We start from the raw sequence: 24,687 nt of genomic DNA on the forward strand, positions 1-24,687 counted from the left end.
CAGCAGTTGCAGCATGTATATAGTTATGCTAATGAGACTAGTTTAGTCCTGGTTTACACCTGGTTTAGTCCTGGTTTAGGCCTGGTTTAGACCTTTTTTAGACCTGGTTTTTAGACCTGGTTTAGTCCTGGTGTAGTCCTGGTGATCGGCTCTGCGGTTGCGGTGTGTATATATTTATAATCCACTAATGACACGGCGTAGGTTCAGTCCTGGTTTAGTTCTGGTTTACTCCTGGACTATTGGGTTGTCGGACTAATGGGCTGACCCCGATTTATCACGGGCACGGGCAGGTAACAGGTGGAATGCTAACGGGTCCAACTTTGACATAATCACAGGTTAACAGGCGGGTGTGGTGCTGTACTGCGCGGGTGCCGGTCTCCAAAAATGAACCCGTGCAGGACTCTGGTACGACATACTGTTGAAACTAACTAAATTATATAAAGTATATATATATAATGTTTTTGAGTCAAATAAACGTTGTTGTGGGGCACTGATCTTCTACCTGAAAGCCCCCATACTTAGAAGGCTGCCCAGGTCCACTAGTGTCATCAGTGCAACAAACTTTGAAGTATGATATATTGTTAAGGAAAATATAGACAATAATATTAAAAATCATTTAATTTGTGTCTATAATGAGCCATTGACGTTATTTATTCAAGCCTCTACAGCTCAAATCTTTTACAAGTACAGAAAAATACCAAAAAGTTCCTCGCTTGTATAAAGAAACAGTCCCCACGATAAATATTGACCAACAAAATGTACTGTTCCATCTCACCTCACACATATTGAACAATAAGTCAATAGAGTAATTAAATTGCTATTTTTGAGTCATATGAAGAAGATTGTCATGAAGGCTGCCCAGGTCCTTTTAAAATATGATATACTGTTGAAGAAAATATAGACAGTGTTGGGGAGTAACAGATTACATGTACCAGAGTTACGTAATCAGAGTACAAATTATGAGTAACTGTATTCAGTTACAGTTACTGTTTCAGTGAGTGGTAATTGGATTACAGTTACTTTGCTGAAATAAATGGATTATTTCCTGTTTTCACATTTTGGGCTATATTCCTTCTTTTCCATTTTTTTTTTTTTTTTTGGTAATTCCACTCATTGCCGGACAATAAACCAGATCTAAACCAGGTCTAAACCCAGGTCCAAACCAGGACTAAACCAGGACTAAAACCAGGACTAAAACCAGGACTAAAACCAGGTCTAGAGCAGGTCTAAACCAGGTCTAAACCAGGTCTAAACCCAGGTCCAAACCAGGTCCAAACCCAGGTCCAAACCAGGTCTAAACCAGGTCTAAACCCAGGTCCAAACCAGGTCTAAACCAGGTCTAAACCCAGGACTAAAGCCAGGACTAAAACCAGGTCTAAACCAGGTCTAAACCAAGCCTAAATCTAGGACTAAACCAGGTCTAAAGCAGGTTCAAACCCAGGTCCAAACCACGTCTAAACCAGGTCTAAACCTGGTCTAAATCTGGTCTAAAACCAGGTCTAAACTAGGTCTAAATCAGGACTAAATCAGGTCTAATCCTGGTCTAAATCTGGTTTAAATCTGGTCTAAGTCTGGTCTAAAACCAGGTTTAAACTAGGTCTAAACTAGGTCTAAACCAGGACTAAATCAGGTCTAAAACAGGATTTAACAGGACTTAACCATGCTGTGTCTCCTCTTCTTCTATCAATAATATTTTTAATCTGGTTAAGTAAAGTTTGGGCTTTTATTTTCTTTTAGCAGACAAAACATCTTATGTGAAGATTTCCTTGTCTTTGCTTCTCCACAAATCAAGTCAAATCAAGTAATCCAAAGTATTCAGATTACGTTACTCACTTTAAGTAATTTAATGGATTACGTTACAAACTACATTCTGGGGTATGTAATCTGTAATCTGTAGGGGATTACATTTTAAAAGCAACCTTCCCAACACTGAATATAGATGAAAAATGATAATACTGAAGCCACTTTATGCCACTGACACAATAACCCTACTAATGCTAAATAGTCACATCTTTATAAAGCACTTTTCCAGTTTCAAGGTCCTCAAAACACTTTACATCAAGGAACCACTCATCCATTTACACACATTCATACACCGGCGTAGACACTAGGGGTGAGGTGGGTTAAATGTCTTGCCCAAGGACACAACAACAGCAATGATGTTTTAGTTTTTTCGAGAGCGGGATTCACCAACTTTCAGATCAGTAGATAAACTCTCAGCAAGATTATCCCCAAAAACTATTCTAAATGTATAATATAGTTAAAAAAAAACACAAAACAAACACAAATACATAAATAGCAGGATGAATCACTTTAGTAGTCCGTTTGTGTCTATAATGAGCCATAGAAGTTAATTATTCAACCGTCTACAGCTCAAATATTTTTGCAGTACAGAAAAATACCAAAAGGTTTTTCACTACTACAAAAAACAGATAAATATTGACCCCCAAAATGTATTGTTCCATCTCACATACCGAAGGATAAGTCGATATAGTAATTATCGTGACAAGCCTTGGGATGTAAAAACCCGCTGTTGTTCGCATGAGCCAAAGAAATAAAAATGGATTTAAATGTGATATGAATAGATGAAGCATGCAGTAAAATGTTATTGCCATATATTGTGGGAGTTGCATTTTCTCTTTAAGGTTGTATTGATTAAGGAATATGAGGATGTAATCTCCCTAAGTCCTGGAATGTTTAACCTTTAATCAGACATGAAACTGGAGCTTTATTGACCAATCAAAATCCAGTTTATGAGAGCCAGCGTTTTAACTCGGTGGATTTGCATGAATTCTATCTGCTTTGGGGGATGGATCATATAAGACTACATTTTATACATTTTAATTATTTAAATGTCCTGTATTACACAAATGATGTGAAATGTGAGCTTTAGGCCAGTGTTTCCCAAACTTTTTTTTCTGGGGACCCATATTTTTAAAAGTCAGAAACCTTCGCGACCCAAGTCAATAGACATTATTCGTAAATCACAAAATAAAAATGGATTTGACCATCCAACCAGCAATAAAAGGATCCATAAGTCGTCTATTTGAACATTAAATTTCTTTTTCTTTTCAACATTCAACTGAACCAGCAATTTTGGAACAAAATAGTCAATAAAATAATTACGAGAAGATTAGAAATTATACCAAACATGTCTTAACATTTCAACATTTCTAATGAGATGGGTGGGCTTGTTTGCGGTTTTATAGTGAGATGCAGAAGGAGAGGAACACAGATATCATGCTTATAGGCAGAACTGTATATTGTTTATTTATTCATTTATTTATTAATCTGTTTATGTATTTAATAGTGACAGTGCATATTAATGAACATCTAAAAAATAGCAGTGTGAATATGCCAGATTTTAGCAAAACTACTAATTCCCATCTGTAGTCCCAGGCAAGTAACACCACAAATTTAACTGAAAAAAAAAAATAAATAAATAAAATAAATACATAAATAAATAAATAACAAGGTTATACCCTAAAAGTGTCCACCAGTCTGGTTTCCTTTTGCCACTGTTTCAAGTGGGATTTGTCCAGTGTTGGAGTCTCTCTGTTCCAGAACTGCAGACCTACATGCAGATTGTAACAAGGGGACCCACCCCAAAAAAATCTCCTGTGACCCACCTGAGGGGCACGAGCCAGTCTTTGGGAAGCAATGCTTTAGGCCATGTTATAATGTTGTTACTTCATCAAAAACATATTCAGAGTTATATGTTGTATTACCACATGACATCACAAGGTGGAACAGAGTGTTTTCTGTTTGAGAGAAGCACTCAGCTATGTAAATATGCAGTGTTTGTGTGTTAATCATGTGTGAATGAAACAAAACACAACTCCAGGTATTTTCTTAACAACATTCAAACATTGATCAGAAAATGAAAATAATATGAGCTCTTTAAACAAAAAATATATATAAACCTTAAGACTATTCATATAGACTTGCTAGTAATCGCTGATGCTCTAATTATTTTGTACATTAACTTCTACATTTGTAATACATGAGTACATTTAAAGTATGAGCACCCTTAGTACTTGCGGCCCTACTTCAAATACTTTCCCACCTCTATTTGCCCCCAATAAAACTTTTCTGCTTTCACGCAAACACAAAGGGAATGGATTTGGACTGAAATTATTATTGGACGGAAAATTATTCTCAGGAATTAGCATTCTCCCAAAGAGGGTCCTTTTAAGTAGCGGGTGACAAATTTGAGCAAAGTCTCTGCATATGAAAGAGCGCCATTTGGCAGGATGTGAGGGGGGGCACATTTCCATACAGCATAAATACTTGAGCACGCTGATGCCAATCATTAACTGTTGAAGTTTTTGTTTCTCATTTTTATCCTCAAGAGGGCTTTTGCTCTTATTTTTGTCCTACTTTCTATATAAAGGCAATATTAATTTTGGTTGACGTCCACCATTTCTGTTTTTGAATATGACTGGGAATACAGTTGGCTCGTGCACAGTCAAAAATAAAGTGAGAGGTGTCTGCCAGGACAAGCAGAGACGCATGGGCGAATAAGAGTGTATTTACAAAGTTTAATAATCTTAATCCTAAAGGTGCACTGTGTAACTTTTCTGGTGGAGGGTTCGTTAACTGCAACTCTCCATGAAGATATTCTCTTAAATGTTCCACAGTATGGCATTGCATTTACTTATCTCTACGGAGACAGTGGGTGACACCGCAGGACCAAGTTACATGTTAGATCCAGTGTTGGGAAGGTTACTTTTAAAATGTATTCCCCTACAGATTACAGATTACATACCCCAAAATGTAGTTTGTAACGTAATCCATTAATTTACTTAAAGTGAGTAATGTAATCTGAATACTTTGGATTACTTGCTTTGCTGTAGAGAAGCAAAGACTCAGATATCTTCACAAGAAATGTTTTCTCTGCTAAAAGACAATAAAAAAGACCAGTCTTTACTTAACCGTATTAAAAATATTATTGATAGAAGAGGAGGAGACACGGTCTGTGCAGCATGGTTTAGTCCTGTTAAATCCTGTTTTAGACTTGGATTAGTCTTGGTTTAGTCCTGGTTTAGACCTAGTTTAAACCTGGTTTGGACCTGGTTTAGACCTGGTTTAGTCCTGGCTTTAGTTCTGGTTTAGTCCTGGTTTAGATCTGGTTTAGACCTGGTTTTAATCCTGCTTTAGTCCTGCTTTAGTCCTGGTTTAGTCCTGCTTTAGTCCTGGTTTAGTCCTGGTTTTAGTCCTGGTTTAGACCTAGTTTAGACCTGGTTTTAGACCTGGTTTAGAACTGGTTTAGACCTGGGTTTGGACCTGGTTTAGACCTGGTTTAGAACTGGTTTAGACCTGGTTTATTGTCCGGCAATGAGTGGAATTACCAAAAAAAAAAAAAAAAAAAAAAAAAAAGGAATACCCCGAAATGTGAAAACAGGAAAATACCGCCTGTAACTGAATACAGTTACTCATAATTTGTACTCTGATTACGTAACTCCGGTACATGTAATCTGTTACTCTCCAACACTGGTTAGATCATAGTAAGAATGCAAGTAAGTCAATAAGTCATAAGTCACGGTTCTCACAGTCATGGAAATCCTAAAAAGTCATGGAAATTAAAAATGTCATTTTTGAGGCCTGAAAAACTCATGGGATTTTGTAAATTCAATGAAAGTTTTGGAAAAGTCATGGAATTTTAGTATCTCTTTTGCACAACTACAGCTTTCAGTTAAGTTGTCATTAGGCTATTATGATTATTTCTGAATGCATGCTCCTTTTGTTTAAAAAAGACAAAAATAAATACGCTGACAGTATTCTGAATGTTAAAAAACTATAATATCAAACCATAAGGTGAGTGGAAAGTGTTAACCTTTCATATTTAGCCCTGAAAATATGCTCAATTCTACACAGGTAGGTGCTGAAAAGTCAGGGAAAATTCACTTTAGGTCATGAAAAAGTCATGGAAAAGATTTGAATTTTGTTGATCTTGTCGTCAGTGAAAAATAGTGGGAACCCTGATAAAAACCCTCGCTGTTCAGTAAACCCGAGATAGATACGTTGTATGTTACACCGGGACATTCCAGACAAAACAATAACATCTCCATGGAGACAAGCAGGTGCCGGACTCTCCACCAGTGAAGTTACACAGTGCACCTTTAATTTTATAAGTATTTGGGGAAATAACAAACATCCACTTTGCTCTAATCCTGCAGTGTTAAAGACTAAACATCAACCAATAGGCTCAGTTCATGCACTGAGTCTTTTTCGATTTGGTTTTACCTCAGATGCCCTCCCGACTCCCAACTTTTTCTTTACAACTGAACTTGGGTCTGGCACAAAAAAAAAACTGCACCAGCTCGTATTTCCTTGAGCGTAAATTTCGATCCACACAAGCAACCAGAGACTACCAGATGTAAATACTATTACAACAGAAAATATGTCTTTCCTCTTCATTAACTTAATTAAAGAGAGAGAGAGAGAGAGGAAGTGAAGGAGAGAGAGGGAGGAAGAGGAAGACAAGGAGAGAGTGTGAGGTTGAGAGAGAGAGGGTAAGAAGGAGTGAGAGGAAGAAGGAGCGAGGGGAGGCAGAGAGATTAGAGAGAGTTAGGGAGAGAGAGAGGGGGAGAGAGGAAGACAAAAGAGAGAGGGAGAGAGAAAGAAAGAAAGAGAGGGAGGGAAAGGGACAGCGAGAGGGAGAGAGTGAGTGAGAAGGAGAGAGTGAAGGGACAGAAAGAGTGAGAGAGAGTAAGAAGAAGCAAGGGGCGGGCAGAGAGATTAGAGAAAGTGAAAGCGAGAGAGAGGAGAGGGGAGAGAGGAAGAGAAAGAGAGAGAAGGAGGGAAAGGGACAGAGAGAGAGAGGAAGAGAGTGAGTGAGAAGGAGAGAGTGTCAGTGTGAGAGAGAGAAGGACGGAACAGAGGGAGTGAGAGAGAGTAAGAAGGAGCAAGGGGGCAGAGAGATTAGCGCGAGGGAGAGAGAGAGGAAGACAGGAAAGAGACGGAGAGAGGAAGAGAAAGAGAGAGACGGAGGGAAAGGGACAGAGAGAGAGGGAGAGACAGTGAGTGAGACAGAGAGAGTGAAGGGACAGAGACAGAGACAGAGAGTGAGAGTAAAAGAAGGAGTGAGAAGGAGAGAGAAAGAGAGAGAAAGGGAGAGAGGGGACAAAGAGATTAGAGAGAGTGAGGGTGAGAAGGAGAGAGAGTGAGGGAGAGAGTGTGAGGGAGGGAGGAGGGGTGGTCTTCATAGTGAACTCCTGAGAGAGAGGGAAAGTGAGAGAGGGAGAGAGAGAGAGAGAGAGAATGAGGGAAAGGGCCACAGAGAGAGAGAGAGTGTGATAGTGAGAAGGAGAGCGAGTGAGTGAATGAGTGAGAGAGTGAGTAAGAGTAAGACGGAGAGAGTGAGTGAGAAGGAGAGAGGGAGAGGGGAAGAGAGAGGAGGGACAGAGAGACAGAGGAAGAAGGAAAGAGAGTGAGAAAGAGAAGGAAAGAGGAACAGAGAGAGAGGGGGAAAGGGACAGAGAGAGTGAGAAGGAGAAAATGTGAGTGAGAGAGAGAGAGTGAGTGAGTGAGGGAGCATGAGGGAGAGAAGGGAGAGAGAGGAGGAGGGTCTTCATCGTGAACTCCTGAAAGTGAGAGAGAGAAAGTGAGAGACGGAAGGAGAGAGAGAGACAGGAGAAAGAGAGAGGAGAGGGGTATCTTCATAGTGAACTCCTGAGCGAAAGAGAGACAGCGAGAGACAGAGTTTGTGAGAGGAAAAAGAGAGCGAGAGGAGGGTCTTCTTAGTGAACTCCTGGTGGAGCGGTGTCAGTGTGAAATACTGAGTCACTGCGATATTGGTTTATCCATAAAACACATGCGTACAGCTGAGCGAGAGAGGGAAGGCCACCAAGCACCGGCACAGACACTCAGCACTATTTCACCAAACCAATTATCCACACGGCCATAGCTCAAAGTGATATAGCACATTTTAAAAGAAATACACACACATACACACACGTACACACGCACACACACACACATATGCACCAGCTATAGCTCAATCTGATTTGTTCTGATAGTTCCAGAGTCCGGTGGGTGGCTCTCAATCGCCTGACGAAGACTCACTACACCAATTTTACAGCCTTAAGACAATCTCCTGTCCACCTCCGAGCAAACTAAGACAGACAGGGCCCCGGCGTGGACACAGGAGGGGAGAGGAAGGACGTTAATAGAACCAACAAAAGAAAGTGAAAGGTGAAGAGAAGTTGAGGGATGGAGCGAGCGTCGCCGGGGTAACTCGCCAAAGGCCCAGGTGGATGGTCGAGGAACTAAAAGCAGTTTCGAGGAAGGCGCGTTAATATTTAATCAGTGCTGCGTTTACAGTCTGAGTATGAAGTGGGCTTAAAGAATGGTATGTGGGATTACTTATTTATTATTAAGTATTTTGGGAAGATCTAGAGGTTTTAGGAGTTATGGATTTAAGGTCATCTTTGAGTGTTGTGTTGATTTGATAAAAACGGCAAAAAGGTGAGGGTGACTGGGTGAAAAACTGATGGCTAATGCTGGTTAGGTTGTGATTGTAATGTTATTTGAGGGACTTGTTTAACAGCACAGATCAGCTCATGTGTTGCAGCTCCAGCTAAGTCAGCTCTTTCTGGTCAGATTGTGTTAAAACAAAGCTCAGATTAAAGGGACAGTTCAGAATTTTGGATATAAGGCCTTATTTCCTAGTGAGTCCCAGTGTTGGAGACGTGTGGAGACACTTTTATAAATATTCCATCTAGTCCTTGTATTTGCAGAGGTCGCTGGCCATAGTTACCCACTAAAAACTGTCTTATCCACTCCACAAAGCACCCAAACAGATCTATTATTACGCCAGACTGTCGATGTAAATGTCTGTGTTGATAGAACAATGTCTGAAATAAAACTAACCTTGCATCGCATGAATCATCACATGCTGAGGGACTGTTTTCTCATATATCAGTCCACCGCTGCCAACTTGCTGCTGCTGTTCAGACATAAATTCTTCAAATGCAAGGTTGGTTTTACTTCTAAAATTATTCTATCAACACAGACATTCACATCGACAGTCTGGCATTATAATTGTTTTGCCTCGGGTGTTTTGTGGAGTGGGTAAGACTGTTTTTAGTTGCAGGATAACTATGGCCATTGACATGCATTAGCCTAGCACCAGCGACCTCTTTAAATACAAGGACTGGATGGAATATTTAAAAAAGTCTCTCCACACGTCTCCAACACTCTGGTTAACTAGGAAATTAGGTCCTATGTCCAAAATTCCAGATTGTCCCTTTAAAGTCTGATTTGAGAAACAGTGCATAAGACAGAGTAGAGCCCACAGTTAGCGTCACACCCCTTGGGAATGTTGTAAAGTATGAATTGGAGTTTTTAATACGGCAAATATTAAACATTTCATTTTGTAGTGCGATATTGACATGACATTTACCAGTACTGACTAGGTTTGTCAAAAGTATCAAAAATCAAATACTAATCAATACTAAAACTATTATCGAAACTAGATACTCATTTGAGCAACTATCAATATTGAAAAAGTCACATTCACAGAACAAAACAAACCTTTCCTAAATAGCTAGAAAAAATATCCTGAGCGATAACAGAACAAGTATAAGACCTCACAGACAAATGGAATCTACCGGGACAACTGAGGAATTACACAGATAAGAGGCCACATGTAATATAAAATAAAGTATTATGATTTAATGTAGAAAATCACATTCACAAGTAAATCTGTTATTATCATTGTGCTATCAGAAACAGTGCAAAAGTCTATTCTGTAGTATTGAAATCAGGTTTGAAATTTTAGTATCATGACAATACTTGGACTATCCCTGGAGTTTACTGGGTCATTTCATGTCACTTTTGTTCACATTGTTCTTGCTAAAGTTTCTCGATGGATGCTCAGGAAGTGTTGATGCAAATGCAAAGTTCTGCCTTCGATCCCAAGCTTTCTTAAATAATAATAAGACTGTAGTATGAATGTCCTTAGTCATAAATGTCTTGGGGTTGAATGAATAGGCACATCCTTCAACCAGACGCTCTGGATCAAGACTGTCGATCGATTTTGGAGTTTTTCTGCCCCCCTGACCTCCTCCACACTCCTGACAGACGGCCCTATGAGCATTGAAAGATTAGTCCGCTACAAAGGACACCATTCCCTGCAACAAAAGTAAAGTATAGTTTTCTTATCTTATCTATAGAAACCATATTGAGGCACTTATCTTATGATACACAACACGAGGATGAAAAATAGCAAAATTACATTTGTGGAAGTGCCTGAATTTGATGAAAAAAAAAAAAAAAAAGTGACCTTTACGTCACTATGAACCGAAGAACTCATATGAACCCAAGAGGAGCACATGATGGTTCCATACAGGAAGCCAATGCAGGTGCAAAGATAAGAGTAGATAAGAGGACCTTTATTGGTCACAAATTCCAGTGTTGCAATGGAAAGGCCACGAACAGGAAGTAAAATAGAAATATGCCATGAAAAATAAAGTACTGTATTTTTCAGACTATAAGGTTGTGACAACAGGGAGTGTGCACCATGCAACTTTCCTGACAGTCATTGGATGGATTGACAAAGCCTGGACTTCAGTGACAAAAGAAACATCCTGTCTGTCCTGATTTGGAGTGAGATGGAAAGTTTGGTAAACTTGTTCTGTTCCGTTGTTTATGCTATAGTTACCTGAATAACTGTTCATATGTGACGTTAAGAGCCTGTTGTTCTGTTCTATTGTTATTACTATAACTTGCCTTTCAAGATGAAATGTTTGTACCTGGTTTCTGATTTTATAAAATAAAATTCCCCCAAAATGTGCAACTTATAGTCCTGTGTGAAAATACGGTAGGTAGCTATTATGCAAAATGGTCTTTTGTGAGCTTTAAACCATGTTATAATGTTGTAACCTCATCAAAAACATACCTCGAGTTGTTTTGTTTCATTCACACAGGCTTGAGTATAGCTGCACTATTAGTCTGTCTACATCTCCAAAACTGAAAATGCTCTGTTTCACTTTGTGATAATGGTAGTTTTCAAGTTAGCAGCTACCTTTTATGTTTAGTTCAGTAGAGATTGGCAATAACAACGTTATAATCATCATAATGATTCTAGTGAAAGTGTATGAAATTTATAAACACAGTGAAGCACTTCCTGCATAACCAGATGTGAGTGTTTTTTGTTTGAGAAATTAACCTGACTAAATACGCACAGTTTGTGTGTTAAAACAAAACATGAAACAAAACACCAGGTACATTTTTGATGAGGAAACAACATTATAACATGAATTAAAAATAGTGCAGTATAAGCCCTTTAACCCCTTTTCTCTGATCAAAATGTAAACATATGGATTTTGTCTCATCCCTACACTCTAACAAAATATTAGAAAGACTTTGAACAGAAATACAAAAATGTGTAAAGAGATAATAAAATGTAACACTGTGCCTTGACCTTGTAATAGAAGGTCTGAACTGCTCACCACTCAGCAGCGGCCGCTCAATAAAATGTGCTCAATACTGAATAATACTGATATTAATATGAGTAATATCACCCAGTCCAATGATATACAGTTTTTACTGATGGACAGAGACAGGCTGACAATAGATCATTATAATTTACATCCATGTTTGACAGAGGCTACACAATCATAGCCTCTCCATGGGGACGATACAGAGCACACGCTGATTAACAAACGGGGTATCATAATTATAGACTGTATATAGAAATGTACATAGCTAACCAGCTCCATCAACTCTGTTTACAATTGACTTTATATTGAAAAATTGTCACCTCTCTCTGTACATGCTGCTGTGAGCCTCGCCATTTTGGTCTTAAAGGTGCACTATGTAACTTTTCTGTTGGTGGTCCGTTACCTGCTTGTTTCTACAGATATGTCACTCTCTGCTTCAAATGTTCCACAACAAAGGACATTAAACATATCTACCTCGCATTTATTGAATTACAGATGGTTCTGTTGGTTAAAATACCTAGAACAACAGGTATACTGACTGTGAGATAATACTCCCTACAACTGTACAACCACTCACTCTTATGTAACAGAAAACCCTATGTCCTGTCAATCATCATATCTTCCTATGACCTCTTAGCCCGATTCATTCATTGATCTTGCAGCATTAGGATTTGTTCGCTCGACGGTAGGCTGGTACTTTTTTTTCTTTAACCAGTCGCTGCTATTTGGTCGTGATGTATGTAATGCGCCAAATCCCATAGGAAGAAGGGCAATAACCTCTTTCCCCTTGATGAAATTCACCAAACATTCTCTTTGTTCCGGCTTTAAATCCTCGATCTCTGGAATCCATGCCAATACAGAATGTACAGCTTCATCTACATCCATCTCAACCGCTTTGTTTACTGTTGTGCTATAAATGGACCCAGACAGGTGCTTGAGTTTGATGTCATGGCTTCACAACTCTTCGCTGATTGGCCGGTGCGAGGTGTACAACTTCCAGGATTCTTGCAAAATATGTAGTGTATTCTGATTCCTGATCTAGTTGCTGGAGACAAATGAAATTGAGCGGAGGCACTAGGTGGCACAAGCCTGGCTAATGACCTCTTATATATAGCTGTGATTTTATATGTTATTACTTATTTTTCTATTTTATTTTGACTTGTACATTTACATTTATATAATTATGCCTTATTTGAGACCAGTCTCTTGCTATGTTTTTTGTTACTTATTTAGAATGGATTATGACAATTTACATTACTCTTTATTATTATATTATACTGTGATGTGTGAGCTACTTTGTCCAAATAATTTCCCTTGTGGATCAATAAAGTTTGTCTAAGTCTAAGACTACGTTCAGACTGCAGGGCTCAATGCTCAAATTCCGATTTTTTTGTGAAATCCGATTTTTTTGTGCGAGGTCGTTCACATTTCCAATTAAATGCGACTTGTATGTGAACTACAGTGTAAACATTAAATGGCCCGAAAGTGTCCTGCATGTGCAATGGAGGACACGATGACGTCATCCACAGCGAGCGTGCTCTGTGTTTACAGAAGTTGTCCAAACATGGACGCAAGCATTGAGCACCTGGAGATTTTAAAGTTCCTCTCGTACCGGAGCCAGAACATGAACAACTTACTTGTTTTAAGGAGGAGATTGAGAAGGAGAAGGACGAGGTTTTTGGCCGTGGCGTTTTGTGGGACAGCGGCAGCGACGTCCGTTGAAAGGAACATGTGGATGCGCAGATGTAGTCAAGAGTGGTGAGTGGTGATGTGCTTCGCTTCAGTGACACGGAGTTCACTAACAATTTTCGCCTACTTCAGCGCAGAATAGTGACTTTTGTGGCTTGTTGATAACGTGTAGGTCGGATGAATGCGCTTTGGCCGTTCAGACTGAAGTCGCATGTCAAAAGATCGGATATGTACCGATTTTAGGACCACATATCCAAGTGGCCTGGGTCGCATTTGAAAAAATCGGATCTGTGTCGTCATTAAAAGATCAGATACAGGTCACATAGGGGCCAAAAAATCAGATTTGGGTCACTATAAGTCTAAGTGAGCGTGGTTGCCTCTTCACCGATCTGACCAGTAACTTGGCCTGGTTTGGTCTCTATGGTGATAGAAATGTTTCCATACTGTGAAACATTACAGACAAAACAATAACTTTTCCATGAAGAAAACCATTTGACGGACCCTCCAGCAGAAAAGCTACACTGCACCTTTAAAATGTTCGTTTTAATCCGCTCTAATCCTCATGTTTTTATTTTGTTATTTTGTTCATAAATAAATCCCTATTCCCAAAATGTGCCCGTATAACTGCTAAGCCTCGTGAGCTTCATTTGACTGGAGTTTGAACATTATGTTTGACGTCACCCTGCCTTAGTCCTCTTCTTTATACATTCTGTGATCATAGGAAAGCCTCCAGGGACACGAGGAGCATATGTGTAGAGAATATGCAGCCATGTTTGGTCTTTATTCAGAAAAATCCTGTACCAAACATGAACACTATCAACAAAAGGCTTTTCCTTTCGCCGTGGGACTGGGTCTGATTTGCATACGTCCTTGTTCTATTTCCCGTGGGATTTTACAGCCTGGACAACATTTACTAAAGTGGAAAAGGTAACAGAGAAAAGATATGAACTTTTCCAACAAACGGCCATCTGCATTTATTTCAAGGCTCCGGAAATCACTTGTGCCTAAGTCTTCGAGGAATGATTTATTTATTGTACTGTTTTCATCACTTCAAACTCTTAAATCTTTTGTTCTAATCTGATGTAAGGCGCTTGTTTTTCTTCGCCGGCTTCCATTATTCAAAAAATGAATTATTATATTGCTTGAGCGATGATGGGATTTAGATCTCCTGGTTGTTGTTGATTTGGTTGAATATATGATTAAAAATGTAAATGCAAAAACTGATCATATTTTAAACTTTTCAAATTATAATATATTGTAATGAAAAAGACATACTTTGTTTATTTAACAGCGAGAAGTGTAAAATTTGTGGTTAGATTTGTGTACTATATATACACATATGAGCAGAATAATTAGGAGTAAAGACCTGTATTATTTTTTTTTTATTTTTTTTATATAAATTTTAATATTTTACAGAACTGAAACAAAAAATAGACAAAAATAAAACAAAACTCTTCTATGCACCAACCCTCTCTCTACACAGACACATTTCAAAAACACTACATAAAAAAAACGCCCAGACATTTTGAGGTAATCAAAGTGCCGTATTTTCCACACTATTAGTCGCTCTGGATTATAAGGTCATTAAATGGTCTATTTTCAAACTTTTTTCACAAATAAACCGCGCCAGACTTTAAACGAAACACAACAGTTTGATGGATCAGTCAGACTTTGTTTTGGCGTTCACGGTGACTCTGGGCTTTGTTCAGTTGTGGCGTGTAGGGAGGGTGCTGTCTGGGAACGCCGGATTGTTGACGTGTTCGCAGTGACTCAGTTGTTCAGTCGTGTCTAGAAGTGGCACATTGCACTCGCTTTTTTGGTTCGTTCCTCCGTTCCGTTCCTCGTCTGCTTGGAGTGATGAGTGTGGCTGCAGGTGGTGCGGCTTTATAGTTTACTGAAGTCGTGCTGGGACACTCGAGTGGATTTGTGTATGAGGCGCTTTGGATTGTGGGGCGCACACTCGTTTTTTGATGGGGTTAAAGACTTAAGAGCGAGCCCTATAGTCCGGAAAATACGGTATTCAAGTATTCAAAAAAAGTGTCCATATTTGTTCAAAGTCGTGTTGTTTCCCCCGTATGAAGTGGAGTAGAATAACAGTTCATTATAAAGACCTGTATTTCTAACATTTAATTACAAGACCAATAAACCAAGTCTTTTTTTCATGTATTTAATTCTACGTTTTCTTGTTCCAAATCTCTTAAAATCCTTTGTGATTCATATTACATGTTTTGTTCTTTACCCCCTTTGTGGCCATTCATTTCCTTACCCAGTATGAAACACACTTTTATTGTGAGCCCCGTGGTTTAATACACTGAATAATGTCTCGTATTATTATTATTATTGATCATGTATAATAACAAATCCAGACGTGTCAAACTGTCATCTTGCAATTAAGGCAGAAGAATACTAACGTCTATCAAACAGGCCCCGAAGAGATGTTAGCAGAAACAAAAGCACATTTCTGAACTGATTAGAGATTTGACGAATGGTAATTTTAGTGTCAGGCGGTGATTGGTTCTTTTGTCAATAGAGGCACCATTGTACAAAGTGACAAAAGCTTTTGAATGACAAGCGATGAAGAGGAATGGCGAAGGAGGGAGAGACGGAGCCAGAATCCAAAATGGCTGACAATAGTTTTATTGTAGCAAACAATTACTGATGAATTATTAATCAAATACGAAGCTAGAGGTTAGGCTGTTCTGGTTACAAGGGCTTTGTATGACACAGAGTTGGTTGCACAGAGAAAAGCATTAGGGTGTGATTAAATATTGAGTCAGTGCAAGATTGGAGATTTGTGTGTCAAGACAAGGTCAAAGATGTCCACCCACGCACGTGCCCACAGCATCCATGACCAACAGAGGAGAATGTAACTATGCAACTGGAGTCGGAGCTTTGATTTGACATTTTTGGAAGCAGCAAAAATATTTCAAAACCATCAACAACCAAAAAGGACTTCGTTTAGTTCAGTTGGCAGCATTACAAAGCTTAAATGTCCTATATTATGCTAAATTGACTCTCGTGAGCTTTAAGACATGTTATAATGTTGTTTAATGCTCAAAAATATAGATGTAGTTGTGTTTTGTTTTATTATTAGTCTGTCAAACAAATGCTCAATACTCTGTTCCACCTTGTCATGTCATTTAGCGGTATTTTATTTATTTATTTATTTTATTAACAGCTTCATTTTACCTTTTAGTTCAGTAGAGACTGACAATTCCTGAAGCTGAAATTATCCAAATGATTCTAGTGAAAGTATGTGGGGTTTAAAAACACAGTGGAGCACTTCTGTATTACCACATGACATCACAAGTTGGAACAGAGTATTTTCTATTTGGGAGAAGAGCTCAGCCTAAATATGCAGGTTTGTTGAAGATAACATTCATAAGAAAATCACATAATATGAGCCCTTTAATAGGCAACTAAGATATGTTTGTGACATATGGAGTAGACACATGGTGCTCATCTAAATGAAAAACTACATAACACGGACACTTGTGTGGGGAAGTGGAGACTGACATGAAGCTGGCCACATATTAATAGAATATGAAGTGCTTCAAATGTAATTTAAATCATTCATAAACGCTATAAATATCATAGCCTTCTGTATGTCTCTATACGAAGACATCCTGCTTATGTTGTTAATTGCTATATTTTAAAGGTCCATTATGCAGCTTTTTGATCATTGCTCTGCCTGGAATGTTCCACAGTATGACATTAACCAGCTCTACCTTACATTTATGAAATTACAAGTAGTTTCATAGCTCAAAAATACCTAGAAAAGGGTTGCCTCTGCACGGATATGACCTGTAACTACGTACGTTTTATTTTGGTCTCCGTGAATATAGGAAGATTTAATATCATACTATGAAACATTCTAGACCTGACCTGGGCATTGTACAGCTCCCAGGGCTTTGGTTGTAGCCAGGCTGACACCACCTAGTGCCTCCGCTCAATTTAATTTCTCTCCAGCGACTAGGTCAGGAATCGGAATACACTAGACGATTTGCAAAAACCCCGGAAGTGCGAGTTCAGGCACCAGCCGATCAGCGAAGAGCCATACATTCTGTGTTGGCAACGATTCCTGAGATCGGGGATTTAAAGCCGGAACAAAGAGAATGTTTGGTGAAGTTTATCAAGGGGAAAGACGATATTGCCCTTCTTCCTATGGGACTTGGGAAAAGCTTAATATACCAGTTAGCCCTGTTATGCATTACATACATCACGACCAAATATCAGCGATTGGTTAAATTAAAAAAGTACCCACCTCCCGTCAAGCGAATGAATTCTAATGCAGCCGGTTTCACTTCATAGAAACCGTCTGATGTATCAGGCTACTTTGGTTGACTCTGACCAGCCCGTTTAAGCTCATTTGGTATTACAAAATAAACATATTTTATCATTTTATGTCCAGCATGGACTAAAGCTGCATTGCTTGGATTTTAGAAATGTTTTTTTATTTATTTATTTTTTGTAAGACAGCCTCACTTTTTCATTGCTTAATCATTACATAAATTTTTACCAGCTTGCCAAAACAAAAAACTGCTTTTTATAAAGAAATACAATTAATATACTGAAGTTAACCATTTTGGCCCGGCCATCCACAATATTTTCTGTTTCTCATGTGGCCCCATGGAAAAAATAACTGTCCACTTCTGTCCTGGATCTTCAAAAGCATTTTAAGGACCCTCCATCAGAACCATGCAGCATTAAGCCCTTGTGGTGGAATATGTAAGTATTGTTATTGATTTAGTTTTACCTTGCTCAAACCAATAATATGAAAAAAGTAGTATTTTCTTATATTATAGTAGTATTTTCTTTCTATCTTTCTAACCTGTAACAATTACTCAGTTTCGGTGAAGGTACAATAACACAGATGAATCAAGCATGCAGATATTTATACTATATCCTCTATTTTGCCAATTTAAAGTTCAGTACAACTATTTCCTCTTTATGATACTACCTCCAGAGCAGTCCAGCCTGGTTATCTTTGTATATGTACGTCCATGTTTGGTGCAGATAAGCTGTATGAGTTTGTGGTGCTAATAACAGCCCATTGCCTTCAGCAGTTGTTTGCATTCTCACCATGATGTTGTTGTGGATGAAGCCTTTTCGATAGCGTGCGGGTTTGAGGTGGGGGTACTCTTCTGTGCTGGTGACCCGGATATTCCAGACCCTCCTCCAGGCCTCGTACAGCTGCATGTGCACTGGGTAGACCCCCGAGTGGTGAGGGGCCACAGCGTAGCCCATGTCCACCGGGATGTTGTGCTCCTACATAAAAAGAGAGAGATCGCCATTAGAGCGGCATTCATACTCGCAGGAGAGGCAGATCTATGACAACGCTACGACTTCTGCACATCTGACCCTGGACACGGAGCATGTGGCTCACATTCTTCAGGCGTAAATGAACTGTTTGATTACATTTGTGTGTGGGGATGGTTAGATTGTTGGTTTCATGTCCCCAGAACATCAACAGTAATTATGGATTTGGTCAAGACAAAAGGGAAAGAGGAAGATGCTCATATGCAAATCGTTTTTAATCTTTCAAAACATGTCATGACTGTATGTTTATTTATAACAATCATAAGTGTGGACTAAGTGAGTGTGACATTACCCATAGTGTCCAAATCATTTGCTTTTCAAAATAAAACTAAAAATAAAAAATAAAAAAAAGGGGAAAAAAAAAACTACTATTTTCTTCATTATTTGTCTCCAAAACGATTCATTTTTTTCAGTTTTCGATTTTGTGTTTATGTGAATAATAGAAAAAATGGATAATGGCCGTTTCCCGTTTGCCTGACTTAAAGTGTGGACCTAACCAGGACTGAACCAGGACCCAGGACTGAACCAGGACTAAAACAGTACTAAAACAGGACTAAAACAGGTCTAAACCAGAACTGAACCAGGACTAAAACAGGTCTAAACCAGAACTGAATCAGGTCTAAACCAGGAGTAAACCAGGACTAAACCGGTTTCAGTCCTGGTCTGGTTCTGGTCTCAATCCTGGTCTCAGTCCCGGTCTGGTCCCAGTCTCAGTCTTGGTCCTGGTTTCAGTCCATGTCTGGTCTTGGTCTCAGGCCCGGCCTCAGTCCCGGCCTCAGTCCCGGTCTCAGTCCTAAACACCTGACAGTCTACGTGAGCGCACCTTCGGGCCCCTATCGACACTCAGGTTCAGTCCTGGTTTAGACCTGGTTTGAACCTGGTTTGAACCTGGTTTAGTCCTGGTTCAATTCTGGTTTATAGCTGATTTAGACCTTTTTTAGTCCTGGTTCAGTCCTGTTTTAGTCCTGGTTCAGTAGTGGTTTAGTACTGGTTCAGTCTGTTTGTGACACAAAAGTCCGGTATTGCAGTTTAATTTACGGGAATGGGAAATGGTCATTATCCCTTTTTTCCATTATTCATTTAAAACACAAAATTGAAAACTGAAAAAAAAAAAAAAAGAATCATTATCCGTTTTTTCATTTTGGTTTCGGAGACAAATAATGAAGAAAATAGCTGTTTTTTTTTTTTTTTTTTCTTCTTCTTATTTTTGGTTTTATTTTGAAAAACAAATGAACAAATGATACATGGATTCGTCCGGCTCCAGTCAAATGAAGCTCACGAGGATAGTGGACAATTTAGAGCCAAGTTCCAAATGACAAAAAAGGGATTTATTTACAGACAAAATAGCAAAAGAAAAACACCAGAATCATGTAGAGAGGGTTAATACAAACATTTTCAGAAAATGCCGAGGCTCACAGCAGCAGTTACAGAGAGAGGAGTGACAATATTTCAATGTAGAGTCAACGATGCCAGAGCAGATGGAGCTGGAAGTGCCCTCATGCTCATTTCCTATTTGGAACACGGCAGCTCGCGGCTATATACATATACAGTTTATGAACAGCTAAGGAGGCAGAACTGATGCTTTGTTTACAAACACAAGAGTTTCTGGTTCAATCTCAGCAAACTCCACTTGACATTGTCCTTAAGCACCGCTCCTGCCATAACCCCACGGTCAATGGCACCACGTACTGTATATGCATAAACTTATGAGCGGCGATGGTGTACGGCCGCCACATGCCAGGCTGGCCCTTTAGCCAAACATCTTGTGAATGAATAACAATGAGCCAATGGAAAGAAACGCCACACAGACATTACAGAAGGCAGCAGCAGCCATAAATATCTCAGACAATGCAGAAGAGCTCATGTGCTGCCGTCTGTTCAACAAATAAATGAGGAAATAGTCCCTGATCTTTTCCATTATTAACACTGTTCACATATAGGTTCTATACATGGAGAAGGTTTGTTAAATTTGAAATCGCTATGGCAACTGGTGTAATACTATGTCAAAATGGGGGACCTGATTTTCACAATCTGCCCAACTTGTTCGTAGCTCTCACAAACCCTTCAGCACATTGTTAATATCCACATGTATTCATTTTCACGTGTTTGCACAGAACAGCTTTTTTCAGGTGCTGAAGTGAGACTGTGATGGACCACCCAAGCACAGCTAATCAGAGCACTTCTTTCAGTATTTTTTTTGGGTTGACGAGAAATAAAAACAACTTTATTATTAACTGCAGAGGGCAAGCAGGCTCATTTTATTACATACTATTGCTTTTACAGTATACTCTTCGGGGGTAACTACTGAGAAATAGACCTTTCACTTCAAAATGCAAATACAATACAAAGGTCCTATATTAGGCAAAACTGACTCCTGTGAGCCTTAAAACAGAGTGTTTTTCATTTGAGAGAAGAACTCAGTCTAAATATGAAGGATTTGTGTGTTAAACGTGTATGAATTATATTGTGGAAAAAATTATGTTTCTCTTGATGATAAATAATTCACCCATTTGTGAAGCCCGATGAGTTTTTGGGACACAGACCAAGGTTTATTCTTGTTACAGCAGATATGGACCAGGTCTAGGCCTGCCCTGGCCACAGACCAACATCCTCACCAGCGGTATGTCCCTCACACATTCTGCCTCCAAATGTTACAAAGCACCAAGTTTATATAGCCTGAGATGACCAGAGGACATACATTTCAAACTGAGAAGGTGATGACTCCTGGCCAGGCTGGCGCCACCTAGTGAGTCCACTCAATTTCATTTCTCTCCAGCGACTAGGTCAGGAATCAAAATACAATAGATGGTTTGCAAGAACCCTGGAAGTGGTAGATCGTGCACAGGTCAATCAGCGAAGAGTCAAATATTCTGTGTTGGAAACGACTCTGGAGAGCGAGGACTTAAAGCTAGAACAAAGATAATGCTTGGTGAATTTTATCAAGGGGAAAAACGTTATTGCCCGGGATTTGGGAAAAGCTTAATATACCAGTTAGCCCCATTAGCAGCACATTACATACGTCATGACCAAATAGCAGTTAAACAAAAAAGTACCCGCCTACCGTCAAGCGAACAAATTCTAATGCTGTGAGGTCAGACGGTTTCCACGAAGTGAAACCGGCTGATGAATCAGGTTAGACGACTCCTACTGAGGTATGTGAACATGTGCTTGATCTGATTTGCATCCTGTCTTTAACTACCAAACCAAATTAGTTTTACTTACAAGACCAAATGTGTTTCTGAACAATAAACTAATCACTATTTTAATTCAATCAATCATAATCAATATTTTCCTGTGGGGGTATGGTCTCAGGTAGAAATTATGTTCATTTACACAAAGACAAATTGAGAGAAATTTCCACAACATAAATTTCCATCACAAATGAAAACAAAACAAAACTCCAGGTATGTTTGTGATGACGAAACATAATAAGAACATAAAAGTAAACACGCACTGCCCATAGATCTGACCTTGTATAGACCATGTGGGTTGCTCTCCGGCCTTGGTTTGGGAATTAAAAGACGCGTGCAAATATGTTGTGTGTGTGTGCGTGGATCTTCCAGACTGATGGCGCTGTCCTTGGTGCTGACACACTCCCACACACTCCATCCACAGCAGCAGAGCACGATGGGAGAGCAGATGTGTGGTAGAGGTTAGGGATCACTGTTTACGAGCACACTCACCTTCGGCAAATGTGCACCGGGCCCCTCGCGTTTTATTATAAGTGTGACATGACAATCCATTACAGTCATGTGAATCACTAACAAAGGCGCATAGGAGAGACAATGGCACTTGACACCATGCACCGAGGCTTAATCAGGGAATAAACAAGGCCCAGGCGACGCTTCTATTGTTAACCCGTGAGAAGTTATTCTGTCAGTTTCAGAAAAGAGATGGATTTTGTTTTGAGGGGCATTCTGACCCCATGTCCATCCACTGTAAAACTAATTTGCGTTGGTGATTACATAGCGCAGTGTTATTTTTGATGTTCTGAGAGTCTTTTTTTTTTAAGATCATTTCCAAACTCTACTTGATAAAAAAGCGCAAACAAAAAAGAAGACGATTTTCAGATGCAGGGATTTACTAAAAGATTAAGATTTTAATTGGTAAACAGAAGTACGTGACTGAAGTTGAGAAAACAAGAATGTTGGTGGTGTGTGAATACTTTTCTCCTCTTTGTGTGCCTGAGTTATGAACTGAACAATTCACAGTTCACAACTAAATGTACACAGAGGTCACAAGTCTTGGAGTAGATAATTAGATAGCAATAGATAAATAACAGGTATAAAAACTTCCAACTCAGTCCATAAAATATTAACAACATGGACTGACTGTGCAGATGTGAGGAGCCTGAGTGATTGTAAATTGCCCAGTTCTACATGTTTTTCTTTTGTCTTTTGTTATGTTTTGTTAACGCTACTGACCCCTGCTCAGAGCCAAGTTTCTCCACAAGGATATAAACGAAAAACCTGAAACCTGAAACATTAAATATAGATTGTGCTGCCCTACAAAGGCAAAATACTTTAACTTGCCAGAGTGTGAAACTGAGAAAAAAGTTTCTGTTTTGTCCAGACAAAAGTATAGTAGGTAGGGCTCCAAAATTGTACAGCTAGTTGCTTTAATGAAGGAATATTTACATGAAAAAAAATATTGAGCTCAAAATTGGCCTTTGACCCTTATTTGTCAGTTCCTGTATTCTGCCTTTGTATCACATCGCAAAAATAAGGAACTGTGCAAAGGCAAAAGGCAGGAACTAACATGATCGTTATTTGCTTGACTTTAACCAGACTTCCATCCATTATAAGAACACATCACCAAGGTCGAGTCATCATGGTGTTTGTTTGAAATGATATAGACCTTTCGATTTCCTGTTTAGTGCTGGTCAGGATTGTGCGACAACACTTAAACAGTTAAACAGTTTGACAGACAAGGTACTTTGCAGTATAGTATGTATAGTATGAATAAATACACCAAAATAGTTTCACATTAAAGATCATTTAAGTATAATTTAATACAACGTTGTATACATTTAACATGTTAAGACCCTGTGTCAAGGCTGCAACAAAAAGAAGGAGGCAAGAGGTTGGATTATACAATAAAATATATTTATAAACTAAATCACAACCAAAACATGCACTGTTACTGCCTTTTGCCTTTGCGCGACTCCTTATGATACAAAGGCAGAGTACAGTAACTGACAAATAAGGGTCAAAGGTCAATTTTGAGCTCAGTATTTTTGACAATATTTATTCACATGATAAAAAGGGTCTCAAATCGACTAAAAGGGGGTGTGGCATAAGCGTTCTAAACTATTACGCATCTATGTATCTGACCCAAACTGCACTCACAAGACTACACCTGCACAGGAATTAAAATCTTCAGCTAACTTACTAACCTCTCATTTCTACTTTTTCCCAATATAATATGAAGAAAATGATTAAACAACTACACATCCCAGTCGACTAAGACACCATCAACCAATCATTTGACTAAACAACCAAAAACCTACAGCCTAAGGGTGTGTGAAAATATAAAAATATGGATATATTGTGGTAATAGATTTGATAATATTAATAATGAAAGGAACAAGATTTTAGTGTAGTCACAAAAAACTCTTGGTGATATATTAATAAAGCAGCTCATGATAACAATATTAAGACTCACTGTATTGATAATTAAAATAGATGTATTTCATATTAACTTTGCAAAGGTGGTGGTTTAACAAAGAAGAAATATTTTTCTAAAATGTATTGAATTGTATAACATGCAATTAGGGATGGGACGATTCACTTAAGTCATGTTTCAGTTCAACTTTTGATTTTGATAACTTCTTTAAATTAACATAATTTCTTATCTTAAAACACAAAATATACTATTAACATTGAATTAAAAAATAAAGTCAACGTTATTAATAATAACGTTCAGAACTTTAGTTAGCATGAACAGTAGATATCTGGAATAAATTACTTACTAAAAATACATAACTTTTTAAATTAATTAAATAAAAAACAGGTCACCAGTTTTTATAATTTCACTAAAACAGACCCAAAGCAGTTGACCATTATGAATACATAACTGGCTTAATGATTTAGGCCACAATTATTTAAAAAAAATAGTGTGTCTCATAAGGAGCAAGTGGTTTATGATGCACTACTGAAAGGCTTTTAGACATAAACGTCACCATCTAATCTTTCTATTTTCTGCATTTATTTATTTTGATGGCTAAAAGTCA

General features: G+C 38.7%; 1 protein-coding gene across 2 annotated transcripts in view; it reads right to left on the bottom strand.

Annotated features, from left to right (window-relative positions):
• ndst3 (N-deacetylase/N-sulfotransferase (heparan glucosaminyl) 3) overlaps nt 1–24,687 on the bottom strand; it is a 111,690-nt gene that overhangs the window by 55,996 nt on the left and 31,007 nt on the right. For both annotated transcript variants that reach the window (XM_055158627.1, XM_020930478.2), the window contains exon 5: nt 18,219–18,404. In XM_055158627.1, the coding sequence (XP_055014602.1) occupies nt 18,219–18,404 (186 nt within the window). The remainder of the gene's footprint in view (nt 1–18,218; nt 18,405–24,687) is intronic.

Source organism: Boleophthalmus pectinirostris, unplaced genomic scaffold, assembly GCF_026225935.1.
Source record: "Boleophthalmus pectinirostris isolate CB_2022bp ecotype Guang Dong unplaced genomic scaffold, ASM2622593v1 HiC_scaffold_22, whole genome shotgun sequence".
In the NCBI taxonomy this organism is placed as follows: domain Eukaryota; kingdom Metazoa; phylum Chordata; class Actinopteri; order Gobiiformes; family Gobiidae; genus Boleophthalmus; species Boleophthalmus pectinirostris.